The sequence below is a fragment of the Polyodon spathula genome, chromosome 2, assembly GCF_017654505.1.
Source record: "Polyodon spathula isolate WHYD16114869_AA chromosome 2, ASM1765450v1, whole genome shotgun sequence".
Taxonomy (NCBI): Eukaryota; Metazoa; Chordata; class Actinopteri; order Acipenseriformes; family Polyodontidae; genus Polyodon; species Polyodon spathula.
Window position 1 is genome coordinate 19,825,835 of NC_054535.1, and position 25,012 is coordinate 19,850,846.

At 38.4% G+C, this 25,012-nt stretch overlaps 1 protein-coding gene across 2 annotated transcripts in view; it reads left to right on the forward strand.

Annotated features, from left to right (window-relative positions):
* The window catches only part of LOC121331156 (catenin alpha-2-like), a 511,986-nt gene that overhangs the window by 102,186 nt on the left and 384,788 nt on the right, over positions 1-25,012 (forward strand). For both annotated transcript variants that reach the window (XM_041278373.1, XM_041278382.1), the window contains exon 3: positions 17,072-17,267. In XM_041278373.1, coding sequence (XP_041134307.1) covers positions 17,072-17,267 — 196 coding nt within the window. The remainder of the gene's footprint in view (positions 1-17,071; positions 17,268-25,012) is intronic.

The following is a 25,012-nucleotide window of genomic DNA, read 5'->3' on the forward strand; positions in this document are numbered from 1 at the left end:
CAGCCTCAGTTGCTTCTCTCTCTTCATGTAATCCCAGACAGACTCGATGATGTTGAGGTCAGGGCTCTGTGGGGGCCATACCATCACTTCCAGGACACCTTGTTCTTCTTTACGCTGAAGATAGTTCTTAATGACTTTCGCTGTATGTTTGGGGTCGTTGTCATGCTGCGGAATAAATTTGGGGCTAATCAGATGCCTCCCTGATGGTATCTGCCTGTACTTCTCAGCATTGAGGAGACCATTAATTCTGACCAAATCCCCAACTCCTTTTGCAGAAATGCAGCCCCAAACTTGCAAGGAACCTCCACCATGCTTCACTGTTGCCTGCAGACACTCATTCGTGTACCGCTCTCCAGCCCTTCGGCAAACAAACTGCCTTCTGCTATCAGTCCAGAGCACCTGCTGCCATTTTTCTGCACCCCAGTTCATGTGTTTTCGTGCATAGTTGAGTCGCTTGGCCTTGTTTCCACGTCGGAGGTATGGACAGTAGATGGGTGTACCAGGTTCCCACTGTTTTCTACCAATTCATTGCTGGACATCTTCCGATTGTGAAGGGAAGTAAGCATGATGTGTCTTTCATCTGCTGCAGTAAGTTTCCTTGGCCGACCACTGCGTCTACGGTCCTCAACGTTGCCCGTTTCTTTGTGCTTCTTCAAAAGAGCTTGGACAGCACATCTGGAAACCCCTGCCTGCCTTGAAATTTCTGCCTGGGAGAGACTTTGCTGATGCTGTATAACTACCTTGTGTCTTGTTGCTGTGCTCAGTCTTGCCATGGTGCATTCATGCTTCCATTAATTTTTCTTACTCTCGTTAAAATGCATTTTGATTAATGAGTTGCCCTGGTCAAGTCGTTGAGACAGGAAATGATGTGTGTGACCCGAGACAATTACGTCATCGACTCAATTTCAGAGTATTAACCCTTTGCGGTCCTATGTCAGACCAGGTCTGACATTACAATTTTCCCTTTCCGATCCGATGTCGGTACCTAACCTGTCCGACATCATCAAACAGACACCAAACACAGTAGTTTTTTCTCTGGAAAAAGCTGATAAAACCTTTCAATGGCCAAATAAGACCGATAGGAGCCGAGAGAAGCCGAAAAAAAAGGGGTGGATCTGAGCAATACACATAGCCCCTGCACCACAGAGATAACACAGGCACAAACAAAGGAGATAGCTGCTTCCGCATCCAGCGCTCAAACAATATTACTGACATTTGCAGAGCTTTTTGAGATGTTATATTAATAAAAAATAATGACTTGGATTGCATTATTGAGGAGTTTGGTGATAAAATGAGTGATCAGGAGAGGATTTATCAGTATGCACTACTATTAAGAGGTACGTGATAAATACAGCGAATAAGGGGTGGGGCGGGGCTGGAGTTGCAGTACCGAGTGTCCTGTTGATATGCAGTGCCTTTTAAACGGGTTTTACTGTGAAAAAAATACTTTTAAACAACGTGTGTAAAATAAACGGTGCGTGTGAAAATAAACTGGACCTGACGTGCCTGACAGGTGCTGAATAAATGGACCGCAAAGTGTTAACAGATTGATTTTTATAAATAAATTCCATTTGAAAATCACTTGCTACTAAAGCTGTTGTTCCTATACCGCGAGTTCGATACAATAATACTGTTTTTTGAAAATCCCCCTCGGTACTTGTTAGTTATTGGTACATGAACTGTGGTTAACTGCATTTCTTACTATTTAATAATATGTCATGATTAAAAAGGTTTTACATATGATTTGGCAATGAACTTTGTGATATTTTGCTTAGTCTGGACTACTTTCATAAAGTAGCTAACAGTGCCGGTAAAGAGGGCCATTTTGTCATACAGACCACGACTCGGACAAAATCTTGTAGCTCCATAACGGTAGAAGATATTTGAAATCTGATTTTTTAAATTTAAAATCCTCATAAAATTATAGCTATAACGTTCCAATATATATTTTTTTCTATATCTAACTTAGAAAGGGGTTGAAATTGGCAGTTTTTAAAAATATTATTTTTTTTGGGGGCTATATATATATATATATATATATATATATATATATATATAAAGATCCTGCACTCACACAGTTCGTTGCCCCTTTAAATAGACCCAAGACACTGGAATGGAGTTTTTCACGGCGTTTGCACACGCACTTTTTAATAAACACAGACAAAATTAAACAAACAGAAGTAAACACCTAGCTCTCCTTTAGAGCACTAACTAAACACAGACTGGATCCTAGCTAACCACAAGACGGCTAAGCCGTTTACCTGTCACACTAAAACTCAAACTAACGTTCCACACAAAACCTTCCTTTGATACCACTGTTCTTTCATACATACAGTCGGGCTCTCCACTCAGCAGCCCCTAGCAATCTGGCTGCTTCTCTTAAATACCCTGCACCTGGCTCTAATTTGCAATTACCACCAGGTGCAGGGGATTAACTAAACAATAAAACAATTAAAACAATTAACACCCATTCAAAAACCCTTAGCCCAATCACCCAAAAGTGCATTCTCACAAGATTTTAGCAGGGTTATATATATATATATATATATATATATATATATATATATATATATATATATATATATATATATATATAAAATACAAGCGTAGCCACAAAAAATACATATATCATAGTCTTTGTAGATCCAAGGCCGGAAAGACACCTATTGGGCTTTAATTTGAAATATTTAAAAAAAAAAAAAACAACAACAACAAAAAAAAAAAACTATGCCATAGCAAATCTATATTTTATTTTAAAACAAGTTTCCATACCTTATTCTCAGGAACTCTGTCACACTTCCTGGGTCATTTCACATCAGTGGTGTCTTCTGCGTCAAGTATTGTTGGTTAAACAGGAAAGAAGCAGTTGTGGGGAGAACTTTCAATTTCTAGTTGAAATGACCAAACAGTGCAATACTAACTGAAAGCATGGCTTACAATCAGAGCTCTCTTTAACCAAGTGAGTAGTGCAAGATGCCAGGCTTTTCAAATATCATGTGACAGCTACAGTATATAATGAATGGAAGAGGAATTACTCACTTTAATGGTCAATCCTAACTTGAACCTTTGTCCAGTTTTTTTTTTTTTTAAGCACTGATCATTATCTATTTTTTAACATTAGCTGTGCATCCCTCCAAACTCTTCCCCCAACAGAAGGAAAACCTGCCACGAAAAATCTGCTTGCATCACAGTGACGTGTCACGAAATGTTTTATTGGTCACTATATAAAACTTCATCAGCATTCGTATGACCCCTGTCCACTCTTAAAGCGGTATACATACATGTAATCAGCAGTCCAGATAAGCTGCTTATGTGTCGTTTTTACAAAATTATGCACTGAATTTAATGTAAATGTAAAAATATACATAGCAATTTTACTGCACAGCTGGTCTGCCTTCCGCCTTTCCTAAAACTTCCACTAATAGCTACATCTCCCAGAATACAATGTCTTCAGTTACTAGGAAATTGTGCACAAGAAAAAACATCCCAACAAACATTAACCAGTGTCTGGCTAGCCCTGTTGTCTTTGCAGCCAATCACAGTAAGAATAAGACAAATTCAAAGCTACATAGGTTGAAGCGTAAACTCCCTATAATGTGTCACTGTTTTATAACTTATTAATGCTTTTCCTTATTTTATTTATCTGCATGGCATTATATTGAAGTTTTAACATGTTTACTGAGTTTAAGAATTGACTGTTAAAATATAAGTAGCATAATTAATTTCCAGTCAGTGTTGGCGCTGCCTAATCGGGATACTGATAATCAGGATACTGATAATTGAGATTTCTGCTTAAGTGGGGTATAACTCTGGGAGATGGTTCTTCCCAGTGCTATTTGTGTTGTTTAATTGGGACGTCGGTTCATTTAATTGGGATACAATATTTTCAATTGATGAATGGAGATCGCTTTTCAGGGCAAGACAGGTTCGCGTAGCACAGTGCAGTGAGTACTTGAGTACGTGATTATGCTGTGACTTGTGTAAATTGTGTAAACCACGTTGAACTTTTGAAGGAACTGGTGGAATCTCAGGCTGCTGTGGCAAAGAAAGTTGACGTGTCAACATCGCAGGTGCTTCGCCTTGTGATAAGATGGGGTTTCATTGCTTTTCATTTCATATAGAATTAAAAATCTGCGAATAATTTTGTTTAGGAATAAAAAAATACCAAATTGACTTATATTTTAAATGTATTTAATATGTAATCATAATGTGATGTAATTACATTATTTTTCATTTCATTTATAAACAAAAAAGTGTGACTAAAATCATCTCAAATGCCTCTTGTTTAATTGAGCCAGTTGCTTGTTTGGGATATTTTTACTTTTCCCAAGCCACCCCGATAAAGCAAAGTTGACTGTGCCTCTGAAAAAAAAAAAAATACACCGAGCTGATAAAAAATGTTGTAGAACACGGACTTCAAGGTAATGTTGCATTTTACCCCCTGAAAATCAATTTTACTGTCAGTGTTAAAATGAGATGTTAAGTTACTCCCAGACCCAACCTCTTATCTGAAGTATTTATAACTTCCCTTCTTTTCCTATTTCTTTTATATATTTTGTCAGTATCTTTTCTCTTATCAGTCTCCCTTCCTCTTTCCCTTTTCCCAGCAAGTTCTTTATGTCAACCTCATATACCACCATTTTCCTTCTCTGCTCCTCATATTTCTCACATTTTAATAAATAGTGTTCTACTGTTTCTGCTTCTTTACATTTTTCACACTTTCCATCTTCATGTTTCCCCATTCTTAATAGGTGTTCATTTAAAGAACTAAGCCCAATCCTTAACCTATCCAAAACTCTTTCCTATTTCCTTCCCAATCCTTTATTCACCCAACTATTATTCACTTCTTTCTGGATACTATGATAAAATATTTCTTTTATGCTTTCATGCCATCTCTCCTGCTATTCTTTTACAATAATTTTTTTTTTTCACATAGACTCCCATTTCCTGCAATATCAGAGGAATCACCATATCAATCTCCTCACTTTTTAACCCACACACCAGGGACAGTCAATCAGAATCAACCAGGGGAATGAAAGGAGGGGCCGTGGATTGAATCAGCCTATCGGTGACTTGCTTTTTTAACAAGCATCCACTAAAACAGCAATTGCTGAATCACTCACTTCTTTGTTCGCCTGTGCCTTTGAAGTGTGTAGTCTAGGTGCACACTAGAGGCACACTCAGTCGTTCTTGTTAGTGACAGTCAGTGTTTCGAACTGCCTGTACAGACCTTTTGCTGCCAGTCAAACTGATGGCGGCTTCAGTCTCTGCCTGTCAACTAGCTTTTGCAACGGTTTCTGACACGTATTTACAAGTAAACAGAAACGCTGTCTTTGTCTGTGAAACAGAGACCATGTTCACTGCTTAAAACCTAAAACACAGGTTCAAATAAACATTGATCATTAAGAACACACAACGCATGCACAGATTTCATTTATCAGAACCAGCTTCATTCCTGTTCCCTCTCACTAGTGCATCAGAAACTGTTGTAAGAATCTCCTGGCATGTCTCAGATGAAAGCCAAGGAAAAAGATGCTGTAGCATATGGGAAATGAAGCTTTGTTTCTTTCATCTATGTAGATCAGTTTGGATTGGAATGATTGAAAACCTTTCTAAATAATGGGGAGAGTTTGATTTATAAAAAAAGCGAAATTTATTGATGCGACTTTTGCATATTATTATTCAGAATTTTCTGGAATGGGGGGGGTGACGTAATGTTTTTTTTTTTTTTCTCAGTAAAAAAAAAAAAAAACTATCTTCCTGTAACTTTGTGTACAATATGTGAAGCAGAAACCTTTTCATATAATTTTTTTCAGATTTTTATTATTGCCATTTTCCCCAAAGGTCAAAGGCCAAAAACCTTGTTAAAAAAAACTTAACGCAAGTAGTTTTTGAGTTAATGATCAATTAATGGTTGGGTCGTCCAAAATTAACCACATTTTGACCCTTTGTAACGTTTGACCCCTTGACCCGATGAGGCTGAAAAAGTCTTTTTTTTTTTTTTACCAATACAGTGTAAACTATACATGGTCTCATCCCCATCCCCAGGCTTATATTCAGTGACTGCCATTTAATGACTTACGGATTAATGGGGTCTATTGGGTTAATCTCAACCACTGCAGAGCAATATGTAATCATAATAATCATTAACATCTGAACCTTGAAATTTGAAGTTTTACTAAAATTAGATGTTTCATTTTTATAATCTTGGTCTCATTATTGATTACACCTGGGTAGTAAGTGTTATTTCCTAATTGCTTATGCCTCAAAAGTATAGAAAATGGCTATTATTCCCCACAAACTTTGCTTTTGTGACCAGGACAGTGATATTTCAAAATATCACTATTTCCAATGGGAAAACGAGCAAATGTGTGTGTTTTCGTTCACATAAAGTCAGAAAAAAACAACATATGAATCCAAATTAACATGTATTTATACTAAAGTAATACAAAAATGACTACAAAAGATTTAGAAGTGAGTAGTTTACTGTATTTACTTACTATAAATACAGTATAATCGTTAATCTCGAAAAACTACTCACTTCTAAATCTTTTGTAGTCCTTTTTGTATTACTTTAGTATAAATACAGTACTGTATTCCCTTCTGAAAGCAGAAGACTTTTATGCAAATCACAGTGAGTTTTCATTTATCTGTCTGCACAGGTCTCTGAGTGACTTGCGGGCATGCGAGTCCACACAGACCAGCATGAGCATTAGTAACACAGTCAGTGTGGATTTATGAATAAGACACTGACCAATATATTTTTTGGGGAAAACGCAACAACACAAATACAGTACATAAATCTAGTATTAATAGTCAAGTGTTCACAAAACAAATATGTTTTGTTACCAACATTTATAAGACAGTGACTTATAAACTGCTCTGTGTGCAGTGAATGTATGTTAATAAGTTGTATCTTTTAATGCCATAGAAATACTTTCTTGAATTTTAAACAAGTCTTTCTAAAACTCTGCTTCTTTTAAGTGTTTATAACCCAGTTGGATAGGACCAACATAGAACAGAGTCGCTTTGGTGCCTATATTTATTATTAGAGGCTTTGCGACCATCTGTACTTCTGTACTATGTTGGTTGTTCCTAAAACATAAAAGTTGCATTGAAAACTACAGTAAATCTTCAATTGTAACCATTGTGTGTTGTTTGGGGGGCAGCTGCAAGGGCTTCTCCTTTATTAACCAAGCAATCTATCAATTAATCTCCCTATTTAAGCCCTAAGTCAAGCACTCATTCTCTGTCTGTTTTTGTTGCATTTGTTTATTGTACCGCAGCACTGCATACCCAACTAGTTGTCTGTCTACATTAATTATGGAGTGGTAATGCTCTGTTACCCACACCTCTGTGTGGGGTCCAATAAGGGATATGCAGTATGGATATCGCACGATTGAACCATGGGATTGATAGTCCTATCCTTGACTTGGCCGCTCTTGACTGGCACTGCAGCTGACAGTATTTCATGCTCATGTCATCACGTTATATTTTGTAATGCTCCCTATGCGATCTGCTGCCCCTTGACCGGTCAATCCATTCAGCAATATTATTTGTCTCCTTCAGAAGTAGCCATAAGTTCCCAACTGAAACCGTAGGCTACAAGATCACTGTAAGCTACAAGACCACTGTCGCAAGTCGAGCAGTTCCTCTCTGTGAACGGGTGAGATTAGTCCTTAATATAATGATAAATAGAATTTTAACATTTTTCCTTTACTAACCCTTATTTTATTTTTTTATTAATTTATTTTTGCATTATGAGCCCCTTATTTTATTTATATTTTGCATTGGTGGTGCAGATGTGGGGAGCCGGGGGTACTCTTTTGGGGGCAATGTAAGTCATTTCCCAACCTTAGGCCCAGCTCAACCTCCGAGAGGAAGGTTCTCTGAGAGCCAGAGGAGACCCCCGGCCAAATCTATGTTTTCAATGTTTCAATCATTCCAGGTGCCCCCTAGGGGCAGCATACATGCTCACCAGCCTTGGAGGACGATCGGTTCGGTCTCATCTCCAAAAAGGCGGTATCTTCTTGAGCCAGGGGGCAACCCTGCATTCTTTACTGACAACTTGCTTTCATCTATGCCAGTGTTCCTCTCTGGTCCCATTGCTTGTTCATTTAATTTTCTCTGTTGGAATTCCTGTCTCCCCAAAGGAGCAGATCGATTTCGGTCTCATCTCAGCCAGGGGGCTGTCCGTGAGGCAAGGGGAAAGCCTGTTATCTCCCTAAAGTCCAAGCACATAGTTCCTATTTCTACATCTGAAGGCTTATTCTTCGCAGCCCTTGTTCCTGTTCCATGAACACAGACTTGTAGAAGTTTCTTCTTTGTATGCGTGTAAACTGTGTTGACGTGCCTTTTTCCAAGTAGTTTTGTAGGTCAAGAACTCCCCTGTAAACAAAAATTTGGTCTCACTAGCCGTTCCTCCCAGTAAATCTTTTAGTAATTTAATGAATAAGCAAACCAACGTCACATTGATTTAATGAGTCTTTTGGAAATGTATTGCGCTTGATTTATTTTGATTTACTTGCAGAGAGACTAACAGGTTGTGTGTCCTTTTTGATAAGATTTTAAAAACTTATTTTTCACCACACGGTTATCAATATTCAGGCCTCACCGGTCAAATTTTGAACTCTCTTAAATAAAGGAGAGCAAATACTCAGTTTTTGTATTTCTTGTATTTATATTGAGGTTCTCATGCACATCGAATGCAAATTGGCTACTTTAAAATAAAGTATTTTTAGATGGCGAGGCAGTGACATTGAATTCCATGATTTATTTTAGTCTTTTCCTTTCCAGCTACTAAGAATCTTGTTAAGAGAGTAAATCGGAGCTAAGGGGAATCGTATTACAATGGTCACTGAGGTGCTAAATAAGTGCATTCAAGAGAAAGGTTGGCATTATATTGAGACAGAAAGAACATTACATTACAGTGTTGCCTTTATCCATGGCTGTTGCTGTTCTTGAAACTTGTGATATGATTTATTTTGTGTTGTGCTGTTTTTTGGTACTTCTTTTGTCTTGGTTATCTACACACTAAGCACTTAATCTAATTTACATGTTTGATGATCCAGTTTCTAGTTTTTGCACAATTGTATAATTAAATGCTTGCAGTTGTAAAGGGTGTTAAAATAGCTGTACAGAGATAATGAAATGGATGTTGAAAAGAATTTGATAATTACTGTATAAACCTCACGGATCGTCTCGCCCTGGGAATTTCTTAATTTGTGGTTGTTATCCTGCACGATCACAATCTTGAAACTCTTATTGTGCTACTGACTTGGTTTCTTAAAACATACTAATGTGATCTGGTACAAAATAAACAAATAAATACATAAAATAATGTTGCATCTTCATTTAATAAAAAATCTACGTCAGAAGTGGTCTCAGTAAACATGTAGTTCTGCTGCTTCACAAATATGTTAAGTTGAAACTGAATCTACTGCCCCCTCATGCAGTACTAAAGCTGTGTTCTCCTGTTGCTAAATGTGATCATCCCCTTCTATGTGGATATATGTTGTGATAGAGGATATGACATGAAAAACTAGTGAGGGGCACCAGTATCGATATTTTGATATATCGATAATAATTTCCATATTGTGATATCATGGGATTTAAAAGAAAATTCTCATAGGGAAAGCTCACAGAGACATACTTTTTTATTGTTAATACTGATAAAATACAAATGCAGTATAATCAAGTTTATTTTATACTAAGATACAATACACTGTATACATACCAGTCATTGTGAGTCTGGTACACTGACAGGGATCAAATGATTCTTAGTGTTAGAATTCCCTCCTGACCTGTGAGGACACTGTGTAAAGGGGACAGCGTACCCTGGACTAAAATGCATGACAATTTATTCCTGTGGGTAGGTGGAAGTCGGCCACCTAGAAAAGGGGCTGAGCTACGGTACCCATGGTATGGCATGGCATGGCATCCACGGATTGGAGAAGGGGTCATGAGGGAGGGTATAAATAGGGGTCGTAGCAAAGTAATGAGTTCCTTTGTAAATGGTTAGGGTACAACCTAAAAGGAGACCCTGTGTATAAAGAAAGCCTGAGTGTTGTGTTTTGTTAGTTTGTCTCGTTAACTGTCTGTTTGTCTGTTTTCTTAAGACTACTAACATCTATCCGAAGCTGTCGCCGCAGGCCAGCATTAAACCCAGACACCAGCACCTCCCTTTCACGGAGAAAACTGTTGCATTAAAATCAGTCACTGAAGGAACTGTGTTTGTGTTGTGTTACATGTCGATGTAAAATGGGACTTTTGGTTGCGGATCAAACCTGGGTAATTAAAAACAAAGCGATACACGCAGCTGTATCACTTCATAAAATGTATTATTTACAGTTGTTTGCCATAAAGCTCTGGAGAGTGTTCAACAATAAACACCCTTGCACCTGTAAATTGTTGTCTGTCTTCTTTCTACCCATTCGTGCCCAATTGTCCACATACACAAAGAAAAAAAACACACTAAAGTACTATTTAACTATTTGATTCCACTGATTTGTGTTTAGGTACCAAACGCTATTTGCATGTTGCATTAAGTTTGGCACAATTCACCGGCCATAAAGTGTTGATTGGGTTGTGCCGAATTTTGCAACCTGCATTATTTTGAGATATGTGCATGCCTCAGTGTTTCATTTGTTTTTGGTCGTGTTTTTACTTATGCTAGTATTCATTTATTCATCACCGTGAACTTTCGGTATAATAAGTGAGATTTACTTTTCAGACATCAAAACAGTATAGAAACATCAAAACACATCTTAAAAATGAAGTGAAGTATGGAAATATTACAGTTTTGAGGTGGAAGTCGTAAAAGATAACAAGACAGTCGTGGATATTACAAAGCAAAGCACCACTAAGTTAAAGTAAGTTAGTGCTTTTCATCTAGAATTATCTGTTAATGCCTGTGTTATGTTACTGTTTATGATTTAATGTTTATATTTGATATTGCAATTATATGATTATATTTTTCTGTGTTTTGAAAGACTTCGATATTATCAATATCACTATCGAAATACATGCACCATGTCAATATAACATTTTCATATCATTGCCCAGCACTATGAAAAACCTTCACATACTGTACTGTAAAGTATTTATGTCATGGGCAGGTGCAGTGATTGCAAACAAGCCTTTGAATGAGTTTGTTGTCTTCCTGCCACATGCCCATAACATTAAAACTGTATGCTATGATTTTTCATCACATATTTATGCAACGGATGTTTACATTTCCTATGAATAAGATATGAGACTCTAGCTGCTAGAACCCATTTGAAGATACTGTACAGTACGGAAATTCATTACTTTTTATAAGGCAGTATAGAGCTTGTCTCTGGTGACAGGTGAGCTGGGTGAGTAGTGCATTGCAACCTAGTGTTTTGAAAGTCTTTTTGAAATTCTTTTAAAATATATTCATCTAAGCCAAAAGTATCTTAGAATAATTTGCATCAATGTTTTGTAAATAGTCTTCTTTTAATGATATACACTTTGCTAAGCAACCGAATACATGTGCAGTGCAGTATGACATACAAATAACTAATGGAAATATATTATTAAAATAGACAGCAACATCAAAAGCCCTCACATGGATTTACAAGCAGAGAACATTAATTTTGTACAATACTTCATATAACAGCTGTACCTTCACAGATATCGTCTGTAATATATAAGCCATAGAGTCAGGTACTTGGAATGGAAACTAGACTGTGACTTTGGACTGTTAAGGGTTTTGAATGCCTCCAGGAGCTACAGCTATGGCCAAATGCATCACCCTATATAATGAATTAATTTTGTTGAATGAAACCAGCTGAATATTGTTACACTAACATATTGAATTACATACCACTTTGTAGTTTTCAATATATTATTATTGATTTATTTATTTATTAGCAAATGCCCTTACCCAGGGTGACTTACAGTTGTATACAAAAAATATGTATCAATAACTACAGTAAAATTAAGAGCAAGATACAAAATACAGTGACTTCAGTCCTAATAAGAGCAAATACAAAACACAGTACGATTTGATATCGGGGCAGTTCAACAGCAGATAACAGTGTTGATAGTTACATCAGGGTTAGATACGAGTGCAGATGAAATACAAAATACTACAGATTGGTTTAAGTGGAGGATTAAATAGGGAGCAGATAATTGCAAGTTAAAGTACTTTATAGGTGTTGTCTGAAGAGATGTGTCTTGAGGAAGTGCCGGAAGGTGGTCAGTGACTGGGCAGTCCTGATATTCATAGAAAGGTCGTTCCACCACTGCGGGGCAAGAGTGGAGAAGGAGCAGACTCTGGAGGCAAGGGAGCATAGAGGAGATACAACCAGTCTTCTAGTGTAGATGGAGCGTAGAATTCGGGTGAGGGTGCAAGGAGTGATGAGTGGCTGTGGAGGTAGCTGGGTGCAGTCTGGTCAAGGCATCGGTAGGCAAGTACAAGAGTCTTGAACCGGATGCGAGCGGTGATTGGGAGCCAGTGGAGTTAGGTTGGAGAAGCGGTGCAGAAAGAACACCAGGCAAGCAGCAGAGTTCTGGATGAGCTGGAGCGGACGGGTGGTGAACGCAGGGAGGCCGGCCAGGAAGGATTTGCAGTAGTCTAGATGGGAGAGTACCAGGGCCTGGAAGAGGAGTTGCATGGAGTAGTTGGTGAGGAAGGGTCAGATTCTTTGTATGTTACTCAGGAAGAATTAGCAGGTGCATGCTAGAGTAGAGATGTGCTGGGAGTAGGACAGGCATGGTTCCAGGGTTACCCTGAGGTTCTTGGCTGAGGAGGAGAGAGAGAGTGTGGTAGATTCCAGAGGAATGGAGATAGAGAGATCAGATGAGGGGGAAGATGAGGTGGGGAAGAAAAGTAGGACAGATTTAGAGAGGTTGAGTTTGAAGTGATGCCAGTGCATCCAGGAGGAGATAGCAGACAGACAGGTAGAGATACAGGAGGGGACGATGGGGTCATGGGAGAATATCTGAGCATCATCAGCATAGAAATGGTATGATAAACCATATGATGCGATGAGGGGGCCCAGGGAGCGGGTGTCAAGAGTAGAACTTTAGAGGACCCAAGACTGATCCTTGGGGAACTCCTGTTGAGAGAAGATGAGGTGTGGAGGTTAGCTAGGTTAGCTGGTAGGTGTAGTCGGAGAAGTAGGAGAACTAGACCAAAGCAGTGCCAGTGATTCCCAGGTCAGCAAGAGAGGATAAGAGAATAAAGTGATCAACAGTGTCAAAGTTTACCTGGTAGGTGCGTTCGGAGAAGTAGGAGAACCAGGTCAGAGCAGTGCCAGAGATTCCCAGGTCAGCGAGAGAGGATAGGAGAATTAGGTGATCAACAGTGTCAAAGGCAGCAGAGAAATTGAGGAGAATTAGGACAGAGGAGAGACAGGCAGCACGAACAGAGTTTAACGAGTTAGTGACAGACAGGAGAGCAATTTCAGTAGAGTGAGCAGAGCGAAAACCAGATTGGAGTAGGTCGAGCAGAGAGTGGTTAGATAGGAAAGCAGAGAGCTGGTGGTGTATTGCCCAATGAAGGTTTTTAGAGAGGAAGGGTAAGAGGGAGACAGGATGGTATTTCTAGAGGGAGGTTGGGTCAAGGGTAGGTTTTTTGAGGATGGAGTGATAGAGGCTTGTTTGAAGGCAGAGGGAAAGAGGCCCGAGAGGAGAGAGGTGTTGAGAAGGGAGGAGATGAAGGGGAGTAGAGCAGGAGCAGCAGCTTGAAAGAGAAGGGCATCCAGGTCGCACATGGTGGGCTTGTGGCCCTGGAGGGAGTTGAGGGAGGAGACGAGGGTGGAGGTAGCAGAGTCTATAGAGAGTTGGGAGAAGGAGTCGATAGGAGGGAGGTGCGAGAGAGAGAGAGGTGGAGGCAAGGACAGAGGGCGAGGGAGAGCGCAGGTTATGGCAGAAGCTGACAGTAGGGGTAGATGTAGTAGGGAGAGAGGAGACAGACGGAGAAAAAGAGATGAAATAGTGATCAGAGAGGTCCAGAGGGGTGACAGAGAGGGTGGAGGGGCAGCAGGCCCTGGAGAACGTGAGGTCCAGTTGACGACCAACTTTGTGGGTAGGAGGGATGACGAGAGAGAGAAGTTGAACGAGTGAAGGAGAGGAAGGAATCCAGCAGAGTGGGCGGAGTTGGAGAGATGGATATTGAAATCACCTAACAGGACAGTTGGGGTAGACAGAGAGGGGAGGGAGGAGAGGAGATAGTCGAGTTCATCGAGAAAGTGAGTGAGAGGTCCAGGGGGATGGTACAGTACAATTAGCAGGAGTTGACAGGAGAGGTTAGTTGGACAGCATGAAATTCAAACTTGTTAACAGAGAGTGAGGAGAGGTCAGGGGACAGAAAAGAGTAAGGAGGGAGAGAGGAGACCAGTCCCACCTACCCGTCCAGTGAGACTCGGAGTGTGGGACTGGCCGTGGAGAGAGGACAGGGCAGCAGGAGATACAGTGTTATCAGGAGGGAGCCAGGTTTCAGTGAGAGCAAGGAAATCGAGAGAGTGGTGGGAGGCAAAGGCAGAAATTAAATCAGCTTTGTTAGCAGAACAGTGACAGTTCCAGAGGGCTCCAGAGAGTAGAGAGTGTGGAAGGGGATGGGGGGGGGGTGGGGGGGGGGGGGGTACAGACTGTCTAGTAGTTGGCGTCATCCAGAGTGCTGCTAGGTTCAAATTTTCTCCAACAGCCTCTCCTCGCAGGTCTCTCCTTGTTGGACTCCCACAGCTAGACTGCTGGCTCTTTGGTAGTGAGGCTGTTCGGTTGGTTGCCGCACAAATAGGCTAGCTGTCTATTATACTAAACTGTGCTAAATACAATACTTAAGCAATACAATAGTTTCAGTGCACTTCAGTGGGATCACACAACTACAAAACGCTGCGTGGAAACCAATCACATTGCAAATCAACCTCTATTCAATTTAACCACTCACTTTATGAGTGGACCTTGAATATATATATATATCATAATATATAGTATATATCTAGATATATTATATAGATATATATAACTATATATATAATGGAAAACTAACAAAAAAAAATGAATGTGACCTTTCAAAATCTAACATGAAATACTTTACTTCTAATATGGTTTCCGTTAGACTTTTGCGATATCATTTTGTATTTTTTTTATGCTAAATAAAATATCTAAATTATGTATACATTTTTTTTTAAAAATTATATCTCAATCCTAAAATTCTAGGTGATGCAAAACCTTTGGCCATAGCTGTACAGTATGAATCCATGGTTACACAAAACGACATGTATCACGCCAACATTTGATTAAAATATATCCAGGGCATTATCTTTTGTGTGTGACTTTGAAAGAAAGGTAATTCTTAATAGTATAAGAAAACGACAAAGTATACTTCACTTAATCGCCTTGTGTTCCGTCTCCGTGACTCTGTAGATAATGCACACACCCTAGTCTCTGTAAGTCACCTTGCTAAAGACTCACCTGATAATATTATGATTATTTTTTTATTATTGATATTATTATAAGATAATAATAATAATAATAAATAATAATAATAATAATAATAATAAGTTTTAGCAGCCTTACTGGTTTGCTGAAAAAAAAACAAGTACACCTGATATGGCAGCAGTCATGCTCGATGGAGGCATTATTGTCAAATTTGGTAGTAACTTGCCTGATTGTCCTCTGTAAAAGCGTGGTTAATTTCCCTGCTGGCATCGATACATTTGGACACTATTGTGTTACAACAATGCAGTGAATAAATAGTCGTACCCTACAAGGTAGTCTACAATATATACATGTTTTTCCCTGCTTGTTTTAATGGAATGCGTTAGTGTGCCTGTGGCAGGCTGGCTGGTTGGTGTGATTTCACAGACCCGGAAGAAGAGACACAGACAGCTCTGGGGTATGAATGAAAACGCTGCTTGGGCATTTTATTAATTAAATAAAAGGTATAAATGAGAACAAAACACTTCACAAAACAAAAGACGCGATGGCCCAAATAAACAGACAAACAACATTAACAACAAACAATTATCATGTTGGTAGTTCCAGCATGAGTAGTAATTGTTTTATTATAGTATCGTTTTACTCTGTCTCTCTTACTCCAGTTCTCCGCTCCTGAACACTCAAACCCATTCAGCCAAACCTGCAGGTTTTATATTGTGGCCGAGGGGTCAACTGGCTTTCAACTAAAACCCTTAATATATCGACCAAGGGAATTCATAGCTCAAAATTAAATCTGTTAAGAACAAAATGATGGATTCTGCTACTCAAGTTTACCATTGTAAATCAAATTGCATTTTCTACACCCCATTTGTTGTGGGAATTCATCAGCATTTTTTTAGTATTCAAATGTTAATGAAAACGCTTCACATCTGCCCTAAATTTAGCTAGTGATGCATACAGTTAATTTTGTCACTTTTACTTTTCAGTTGAGAATTTCTGTCAGAAGGCAAATTAGCAGACACTTGTAAGAATTGCTTTGATATATTTAGAGTGAGAGTTACAGGGATTGAGAGGATGTTAAACTATAGCTTCATCGTCAGCAACTAAGGTAAAAGGGTGAAATGAAGGAGACTGATATTTATTTTGGGGAACTTAGAATGTGTATAAAGTACCATCTTAACTAATGCATTCTTCTTGTTATTACGATTAAATAAAATTAATATGGACTGGACAGAGATCTTTTTTATCATTGTGTTTTAATGCATCTGTTATAAACAGTGTCTATAGCCGTTGTGACACAACCTCTGGAGCCAAATGCTGTAGGAATTTCTATGTTTCCAGAAGCCTCCACACATTGACCTATTCTTAAGCTGATATGATCATTTTACCCCAAACCTTTAACTTAATCCTAACCTTCACAGTCAGATTGCAAAATTGCTGTTCAGTCCTCTGTGGAAGTTCTTGGAGCATTTAATATCCAATGAATCAGTAAGCTGTGTTTTGGCTTCTAATGACACTACTACTGTAAATATGCTAAAGTAGATTGTCAGCTAAGTCTTTGCTCTAGATTGCGCTGCAGTAGGAAGGTCATGCAGTAGATGTTGAATGTTAAACTCGGCAAGCTATGACTTATGAATTTTATTCATATTTTATCTTGCAGGTTACTACCCTGGTGAACACTAGTAACAAGGGCCCGTCCAGCAAAAAGAAGGGACGCTCCAAGAAGGCCCATGTTCTGGCTGCTTCTGTGGAGCAGGCCACTCAGAACTTCTTGGAAAAAGGACAGCAGATTGCCAAAGAGAGCCAGGACCTGAAAGAGGAGCTTATCAATGCTGTGGAGGATGTTCGCAAACAAGGTACAGTATTTGTGCCCCTGTAAGAAAGTGTCATTTCCCCTTATCTATGCACTTATAATCAGAAGTGACTTTGACACTAACCAGAAGGTAAGCACTCTACCCATTTCTCCAAAAAAGAAGCACCGTAAAGCCAGTATAACCTTCCATTCAAATTTGGCACATGCACCGGGGTTGTCGCATTACTGCGCTGCCAGCAAATATAACACTGATTTTCAGTATATTGGCAGAACTTGGATAGCTGAGATTTTAAATTTAAAAGTTAGGAATTAAGAGATTTAATGAATAAATTGTATGGTTGGGATTAGAAACTATTTCAAATTTTTCCTGAAAAATGCTGAAATGTAAAATACAGAATTGTACACTCTTGGGACAGAAGAAAAATCAAAGTTACTGATTTCTTTAGATGGTAACCAAAGTGAGCAGTTTAGTCTATTAAAAATGTGTTTCATACTACAATTGTCAAGGTCAAATTTAATTTAATTGATCCAACCCAGTAGCTTCTGCACCTTTAAGCTTTTGCGGTCCTATGTCGGACCAGGTCAGACATTACAATTTTTACTTTCCAGTCCAATGTCGGACCCTATCCAACATCATCAAAAAGGCATCATACAGTTCCTTAGCAGTTTTTTTTTTCTCTGGAAAAAGCAGAGAAAACCATTCAATGGCCGAGAGAGACCTATAGAAGCCGGAAAAAAAACAAAAACAACGCAGGTCTGAGTAATACGCATAGTCCCTTCACCACAGACATAACACGGACATAAACAAACAAGACAGCTGCTTTTGCATCAAGAGCTCAAAGAAAATCGCTGAGATTTGACAAGCTTTTTGAGATGTTATAGTAATAAAAGAATGACTTGAATAGCATTATTGAGGAGTTTGGTCATTAATTGAGTGATCAGGAGATGATTTATCAGTATGCACTACTATGAAGAGATATGTTATAAGTACAATGAACAAGGAGTGGGGCAGGGCACCTGTTTTACTATGAATAAAATTACTTTTAAACAGCGCGTATGAAAATAAATTAGATCTGATGCGCCTGACAGACGCTGAATAAATGGACCGCAAAGGGTTAAGAGTTGGGCGGAAGAAAAAAAAAGTGCCGAAAATGTATTTCAAATTCAATGTATCAGCAGTGGCTTAGCCCCATTTACAGCTTTAACTTACATCCTTGTGAGTTTTTAATATGTTTTTTTCACTTATCAGAACCTATAGTTATTATTTATGCATGAATAAATGTACTTTAAAATTGTTGCACACATAGTTAAATCCTAATTTATCAATCTTGCGTAAGGCACTCGTATACATATTTCCAAGTAATAGGTGTTAATAAATCACAGTGTCACACAGCTTTGAAGATTACATCATTGCGTCTTCGTGAATAATTTCAGAGTTTGATGAGTTGAGAGCGATGAGATTTTTTGAAGAAAGAGTGAATCCTGAGAGAGTCCAGCATCCAGAGAGAAAAGCAGAGAGTAGAGAGACCATTTGAGAGAGTGAAAATCCTTGTTTTGAGTTTAAATAACATGATGTATAAACGTTCTTTTGTACTGTAAACAAATCCTTGCCAGTCCTTCATTTGGTTCACAGACAGTTGCGTGTCACACAAAAAGGGTGTGCTAGAAATGGAATGTATCCGCCTATTTTGTTATCAAATGATTTTAGATTTATCAATTAAATCTCCTATTCAATATAATTTCAGTTACATTCACTGGAGAAGCATACAAATTTCAGTTTCATTCTCTATACAAAATTACGGTTACAAGCATATAAAACACATCATAATACAATCAAAGAATAATATTTAAAAATAGTTATTAGTTTATAATATTCATTTAAAACACAATAAACACTTCAGATTTATTGGGAAACTTACTTAAAATAACTATTAAACTTGTGTCCACATGTTATGTAATTAAAAATGATTATTAAAGCATTTTAACTAACTTTTAACACAATAATGGTAAAACTGCACTGTAGCTTGGCAAGTTTTATGACACCTTAGGAGACCAGATCTAATAAGATAACATTTTGGAATGTGAGCTTCAAAGGGTTAACACAGTTTGTGTCCTGTGTCGTACCTACAACCTTTATAGAGGATCTGGTTAAGAATGTTCTGGAATCGGTGTTAACAACCCAACCCCCACAGCATGTCACGCAGACAACAGAATTAAATACCTGAGAAATGTTTATATTAAAATGAATTTAACCATGAACTTCCTTGACAGTTAAGTATATGGAAAATTCATTATGTTAACGTAACATTATTCAGCAGGTTTCGACTTTATGATTTACATGTTATGTAAATGTTTACAGTGTTACATACCTGTCAACATTGAGTTTTCAGTGGAGGGTGGGGATGCAGGTGCATTGGACAGTATGTGAACTTGTCTTTTGCACTGAATGCATGCCTGCAACATGACTCCCCTGGGTCCGAAACCCTGCTAAGTACAGACAGGGATTGCAGTAACCACACACCAGCCATTAATTTTGTATACATTAAAGGTTTGCTGACATAAGGGGTTTAACAGTAGAATATGGGAGAAAATCTGTCCTGGGAGATGTCTGGGAGAAAGGTCCAAAATACGGGAGACTCCCGTTGAATACGGGAGAGTTGAGAGGTCTGATATTATGGGTAAATGTGGAATCTGTATAACTCAATAGAAATACTGTAATTAATTCCTACATTAAAGAATTTAATTTACTTGCACTTATTATGTTACCAAACATATTTTCTTTTTATTTTATACAAATTAAGAGTATTCATAATATTTTCGGACTCTGAGATAGATAAATAATGTATTAAACACACAACTAACTAATTGCAAAAAAAGCCCTGCAGTGTACATGGTAGGCATGCACATCTAATGCAGGAGCTGTTCTGAACAGCACATGATCAATCATGGTTTATGCGGCTGCTATTATTAGAAGTACAAGTGATCTTATGATTTCCAATACAGAGCGGTAGGAAAGATCCCTAAACAACGATTACCAGCCAGTAATCAATCTTAAACCTAAAGTGGAAATTGGCCAACTAAACCATACTTCTTTCAAAGTAATTACTCAATACAAAGATGCAATTTCCCATGTACAAAACTAAACATAATTTACACTCCCTTAAACATGCTGTAATAATGTGTATTTTGAAGAGCTCAAACGTATTGCAGTTCTATAGACCTGAGTTATTTCAGGAAGTCTCCTAACTGACCTGCAGCTCAGGTAGTTGTACTCCTGCATTTGTTTTGTTTGTATTTTCAAGTGTCACCTTGGCAACTTGTATTTTATTATTGTAGAGTTTACATTCATCATGTACTCTTTTCTTAAAATATATTGAAAATATAGTTCCTTTGAGCAAAATGTGAGCTTTAAGCTCCAGACATTGAAAACAAACCTACTGTACAGACTTCTATCTATATGTCTTATTTGTCAAGGCTCATTGGTTAATATACTTAAATTACATTTCCCTTTTGGTATGTCCAGCAATAGTTCAATGTATCAGAGGTTTAGTGCTGCACCTCATTTCATAAAGCCAGTGCTGTGTGGGACCTCCCAAGACTTCCACACATCTGGCAGAAAAAAAGTTAAAAGTTACAGCTCGACCACTAATTACTGCTGTTTCATCTAGAGCTGAAGCTGCTTTGTCTTCGGTTTCCAGTCATTGTTCTGAGGGATGGGGATTTGCCTGAACAAGTGGATATAGTTTACTTCTTTGGAACTTGCAGATTACACATTGTAAGCTGCCAGACGGTCTCCCTTGGAAATGTTGCATTGCCTTCAGCCAGCGATCCATTTTTATAACATGCTACTTACTTCTATAGATTGTGCTGTCTATTTTATAATTGTTTTTATTCTGCTCAGAATGGAAGCTTCTGAGAATTAATTTTGATTTGGAAAGAGCACGAGTATTTTTTTGACAAGTATTTTTTAGAATCACACTCATAAAACCTACTTTGCTCCAGAAATGTTAGCGACCTGTTGAACTGGTAGTAGTATATTACTTCATTATATGTACAGCACTAAGATATTGATATGCGAAAAATGCTTAATAAAAGGCTTGCAAATATTTATTGATTTACAGTATATAAAGTCATATTTACTATCCAATCTTGCCTCTCCAAACCAAGCCTCACCCATGACAACTGGAAGCTGCTAGAGACTGGAAAATGCTAGCAGGTTTTGGTCAATGGCTTATTTTACCACCTGAGATTGCAACCACTAACCTTCGACCAGACATTGTCTTGTGGTCTGGATCAGCATGCTCTGTTCATATGGTAGCGTTAACAGTGCCATGGAAAGATGCTGTGGATGAGGCGAATGAGAGAAAGAAACTTTGTTATGCGCAACTAACTGCTGAAGCGGAACAGCGAGGATAGAGTGTCTGGGTTTACCCAGTGGAGATGGGTTGTAGAGGATTTGTCACACACTCTACAACTCGGTTTCTCAGAGATGTCGGGTTCAGTGGCCAAGATTTGAATCATGCAGTGAAGAACTTATCTGAAGCAGCAGAAAGGAGAGGCAACTGGCTGTGGTTGAGATAGAAAGATTCTGGCTGGGCATCTCAAGCACAACAGAAAGAAAGCAACACTGATGTACAGGTAAGTAAACTGGGCTGAGTTGAGTGGAGGACAGAAGTGGGTGATGCTGGGATGCCAGAATCACTGTTGAGGTGTCGTAGGCTAGTTGACAAAACACCAAGGATGGAAAGTGCCCACTTAAAGACCTCAGAGATATACCCTACTTAACTCAATCCAGACGGTTGTCATGCCGATGCTCTGGGGAGACCACACTGTGGTTGATCCCCGGAGCCAGCATCGCAGCTGTTGTGTGTGCCGATGCCCTGGGGAGGCAAAATAAGGTGATACCTGGAGCCAGCATTACACTTTAGCCATCAACACCAGGCAGAAGGATATCTACATCAACAGATGGAAAGCAGCACAAATGGATGGAGATGCAGATGGATCACATTAGTTTACTGTAAAGCTATGTCTTAGTTGGTGCTTATCTTAGTGAGAGCTGAGTTCAAATCAGCATGAAGTTTTAACATCTACTCGTGTGCAATGGAAATCTTATTATTTTGATATTAGATATGTACTACAGGCTAATAGTGGACAATTAAATGCCCCTTGGGAAGACTATTGCTTGTGGCTTCTGGCATTATAGCCCTCTGTCGGTAACAATAGTCTTCCCTCGGGTCAACATTTTCCACTAGAACCCTCCTCTCCAGTCCATATTTAATATTTATATAGTCTATAGAAAGTCTACACCCCCTTTCAAAATTTTCACCTTTTGTTGCCGTATAGCATGGAATTAAAATGCAGAATTTAAATAGTTTTTTTTTTTTTTATCTACACATCCTCCCCCACAACTTCCAAGTGAAAAAAAATATTCTAGAAATTTGTAGAAATTAATGAAAAATACAAACTGAAATAGCTTGGTTGGATAAGTGTCTACCCCCCTTGTAATAAAAATCCAAAATTAGCTCAGTTGTAACCAATCACCTTCAAAATCACACACCAAGTTAAGTGGCCTCCACCTGTGTGAAATTGTAGTGATTCACATGATTTCAGGATAAAGTCAGCAGTTCCTGTAGGTTCCCTCTGCTGGGTAGTGCATTTCAAAGCAAAGACTCAACCATGAGCATCGCTTTCAAAAGAACTCCGGGACAAAGTTGTTGATCAGGTGATGGGTATAAAAAAAAATATCAAAACCTTGAATATCCCTTGGAGCCCAGTCAAGATGATTAATAAGAAGTGGCACCACCAAGAACCTGCCTAGATCAAGCCGTCCCTCCAAACTGGATGACTGAGCAAGAACTAGACTGATCAGAGAGGCTACCAAGAGACCAATGGCAACTTTGCAAGAGCTACAGACTTTTTTGGCCAACACTGGTCAAAGTGTGCGTGTGACAACAATATCCCAAGTACTCCACAAATCTGGCCTGTGTTGTAGGGTGGCAAGAAGAAAGTCATTACTCAAAAAAGCCCACCTTGAATCCTGTTTGAAGTATGCAAAAAAGCACTCAGCAGATTCTGTAGCCATGTGGCAAAAAGTTTTGTAGTCTGACTAAACTAAAATGGAACTTTTTTGCAAAGCATTGTTTGGTACAAACCCAACACAGTGCATCACCCAAAGAACACTATTCCTACTGTGAAGCATGGTGGTGGCAGCATGATGTTATGCGGATGTTTCTCATCGGCAGGAACTTGGGGATAGAAGGGAAGATGAATGGAGCAAAGTACAGAGAGGTCCTTGAGGAAAACCTGCTGCCCTCTGCAAGAAAGCTGAAACTGGGACAGAAGTTCAACTTTCAGCATGACAACGACTCAAAGCACACAGCGAAAGCTACACTGGGGTGGCTAACGTCCTTGAGTGGCCCAGTCAGAACCCCGACCTAAATACAATAGAAAATTTGTGGCATGACTTGAAGATTGCTGTCCATCAATGCTCCCCAAGGAACTTGACAGAGCTTGAACAGTTTTGTAAAGAAGAATGGTCAAATATTGCCAAATCTAGGTGTGCAAAGTTGGTAGAGACCTATCCCAACAGACTCACAGCTGTAATTGCTGTCAAAGGTGCTTCCACCAAGTATTAACTCAGGGGGGTGGAGACTTATCCAATTATGATCTTTCAGTTTTGTATTTTTAATATATAATTTATTTCTCAGTAAAAGCTTTTTTCCTCTTAACAGTGTGGAGTATGGTATGTAGATAAGTGGAAAAAAAAATCCTCATTTAAATGCATGAAACTGAGCGACTAACACAACAACATGTAAAAAAAGTTCAAGGGGGTGTAGACTTTCTACAGGTACTGTGTGTGTGTGTGTGTGTGTGGTATATATATATATATATATATATATATATATATATATATATATATATATATATATATATATATATATATAATCAGCACTGTACATTTGGCTTTTGTTTAAATGGCACCGCAAGCTAAATCACTCGTTCACGCACAATCTGTACGTTCTGCTTGAGAGAAACACACAACTCGTAGGCATCTTACATAGCAACTATCTAAAAATAAATCCCTGAGTATAAATAAATAACAATAAAAAAAATAACAAACAATAAAATAAAATAGTAATAGAAAAAAGAGAAAATGCTGTATTTCTAAATTGATTTGTCAATATTGATTAGTTTCATAAACAACTGTGGGGTTTATTCATTTGATCTAAATTTGTATGTTTAAATATTAAAATAGGAACAAACATGGCATTTCCTGTTTTTCCCAATTGTTTAAACACGTTTGCTGAATCTTTGGCTCATTTTCCCAAAACTCAAAATACAAAACCACAAACACAAAATGCAAAACTCTACAAATCTCTAGCAAAAGCAAACACTGCATTCGAAACTGTTTTATCTCTTTCCAAAATGTTTTTATGCATCAAAATGACACACACACACGCGTCATATGAATAGATCTGTCTACCAACCAACAACACACTGATGTGCTCAACACAAAACACTACTATGAATACCCCATCAGTAGGTTTATGCCTTTTGCATTTTCAGTGTTACACTGTAGCCGGTTGTAAAAAATTGTCACAGTAATGTATACCTACTCAAATATATATAAATAAACACACACAAATGCAATACAGTAACAAAAACATTGTCATTTATTTCCAAAATGCAGTATTTTTGAACACTCGTGTTTTGTATGTAACACTTTCCATACCCAACAGAAGAAAACCAGGAAAAACATTCAGTAAGATAAAGGGTTTTCTGTACAAA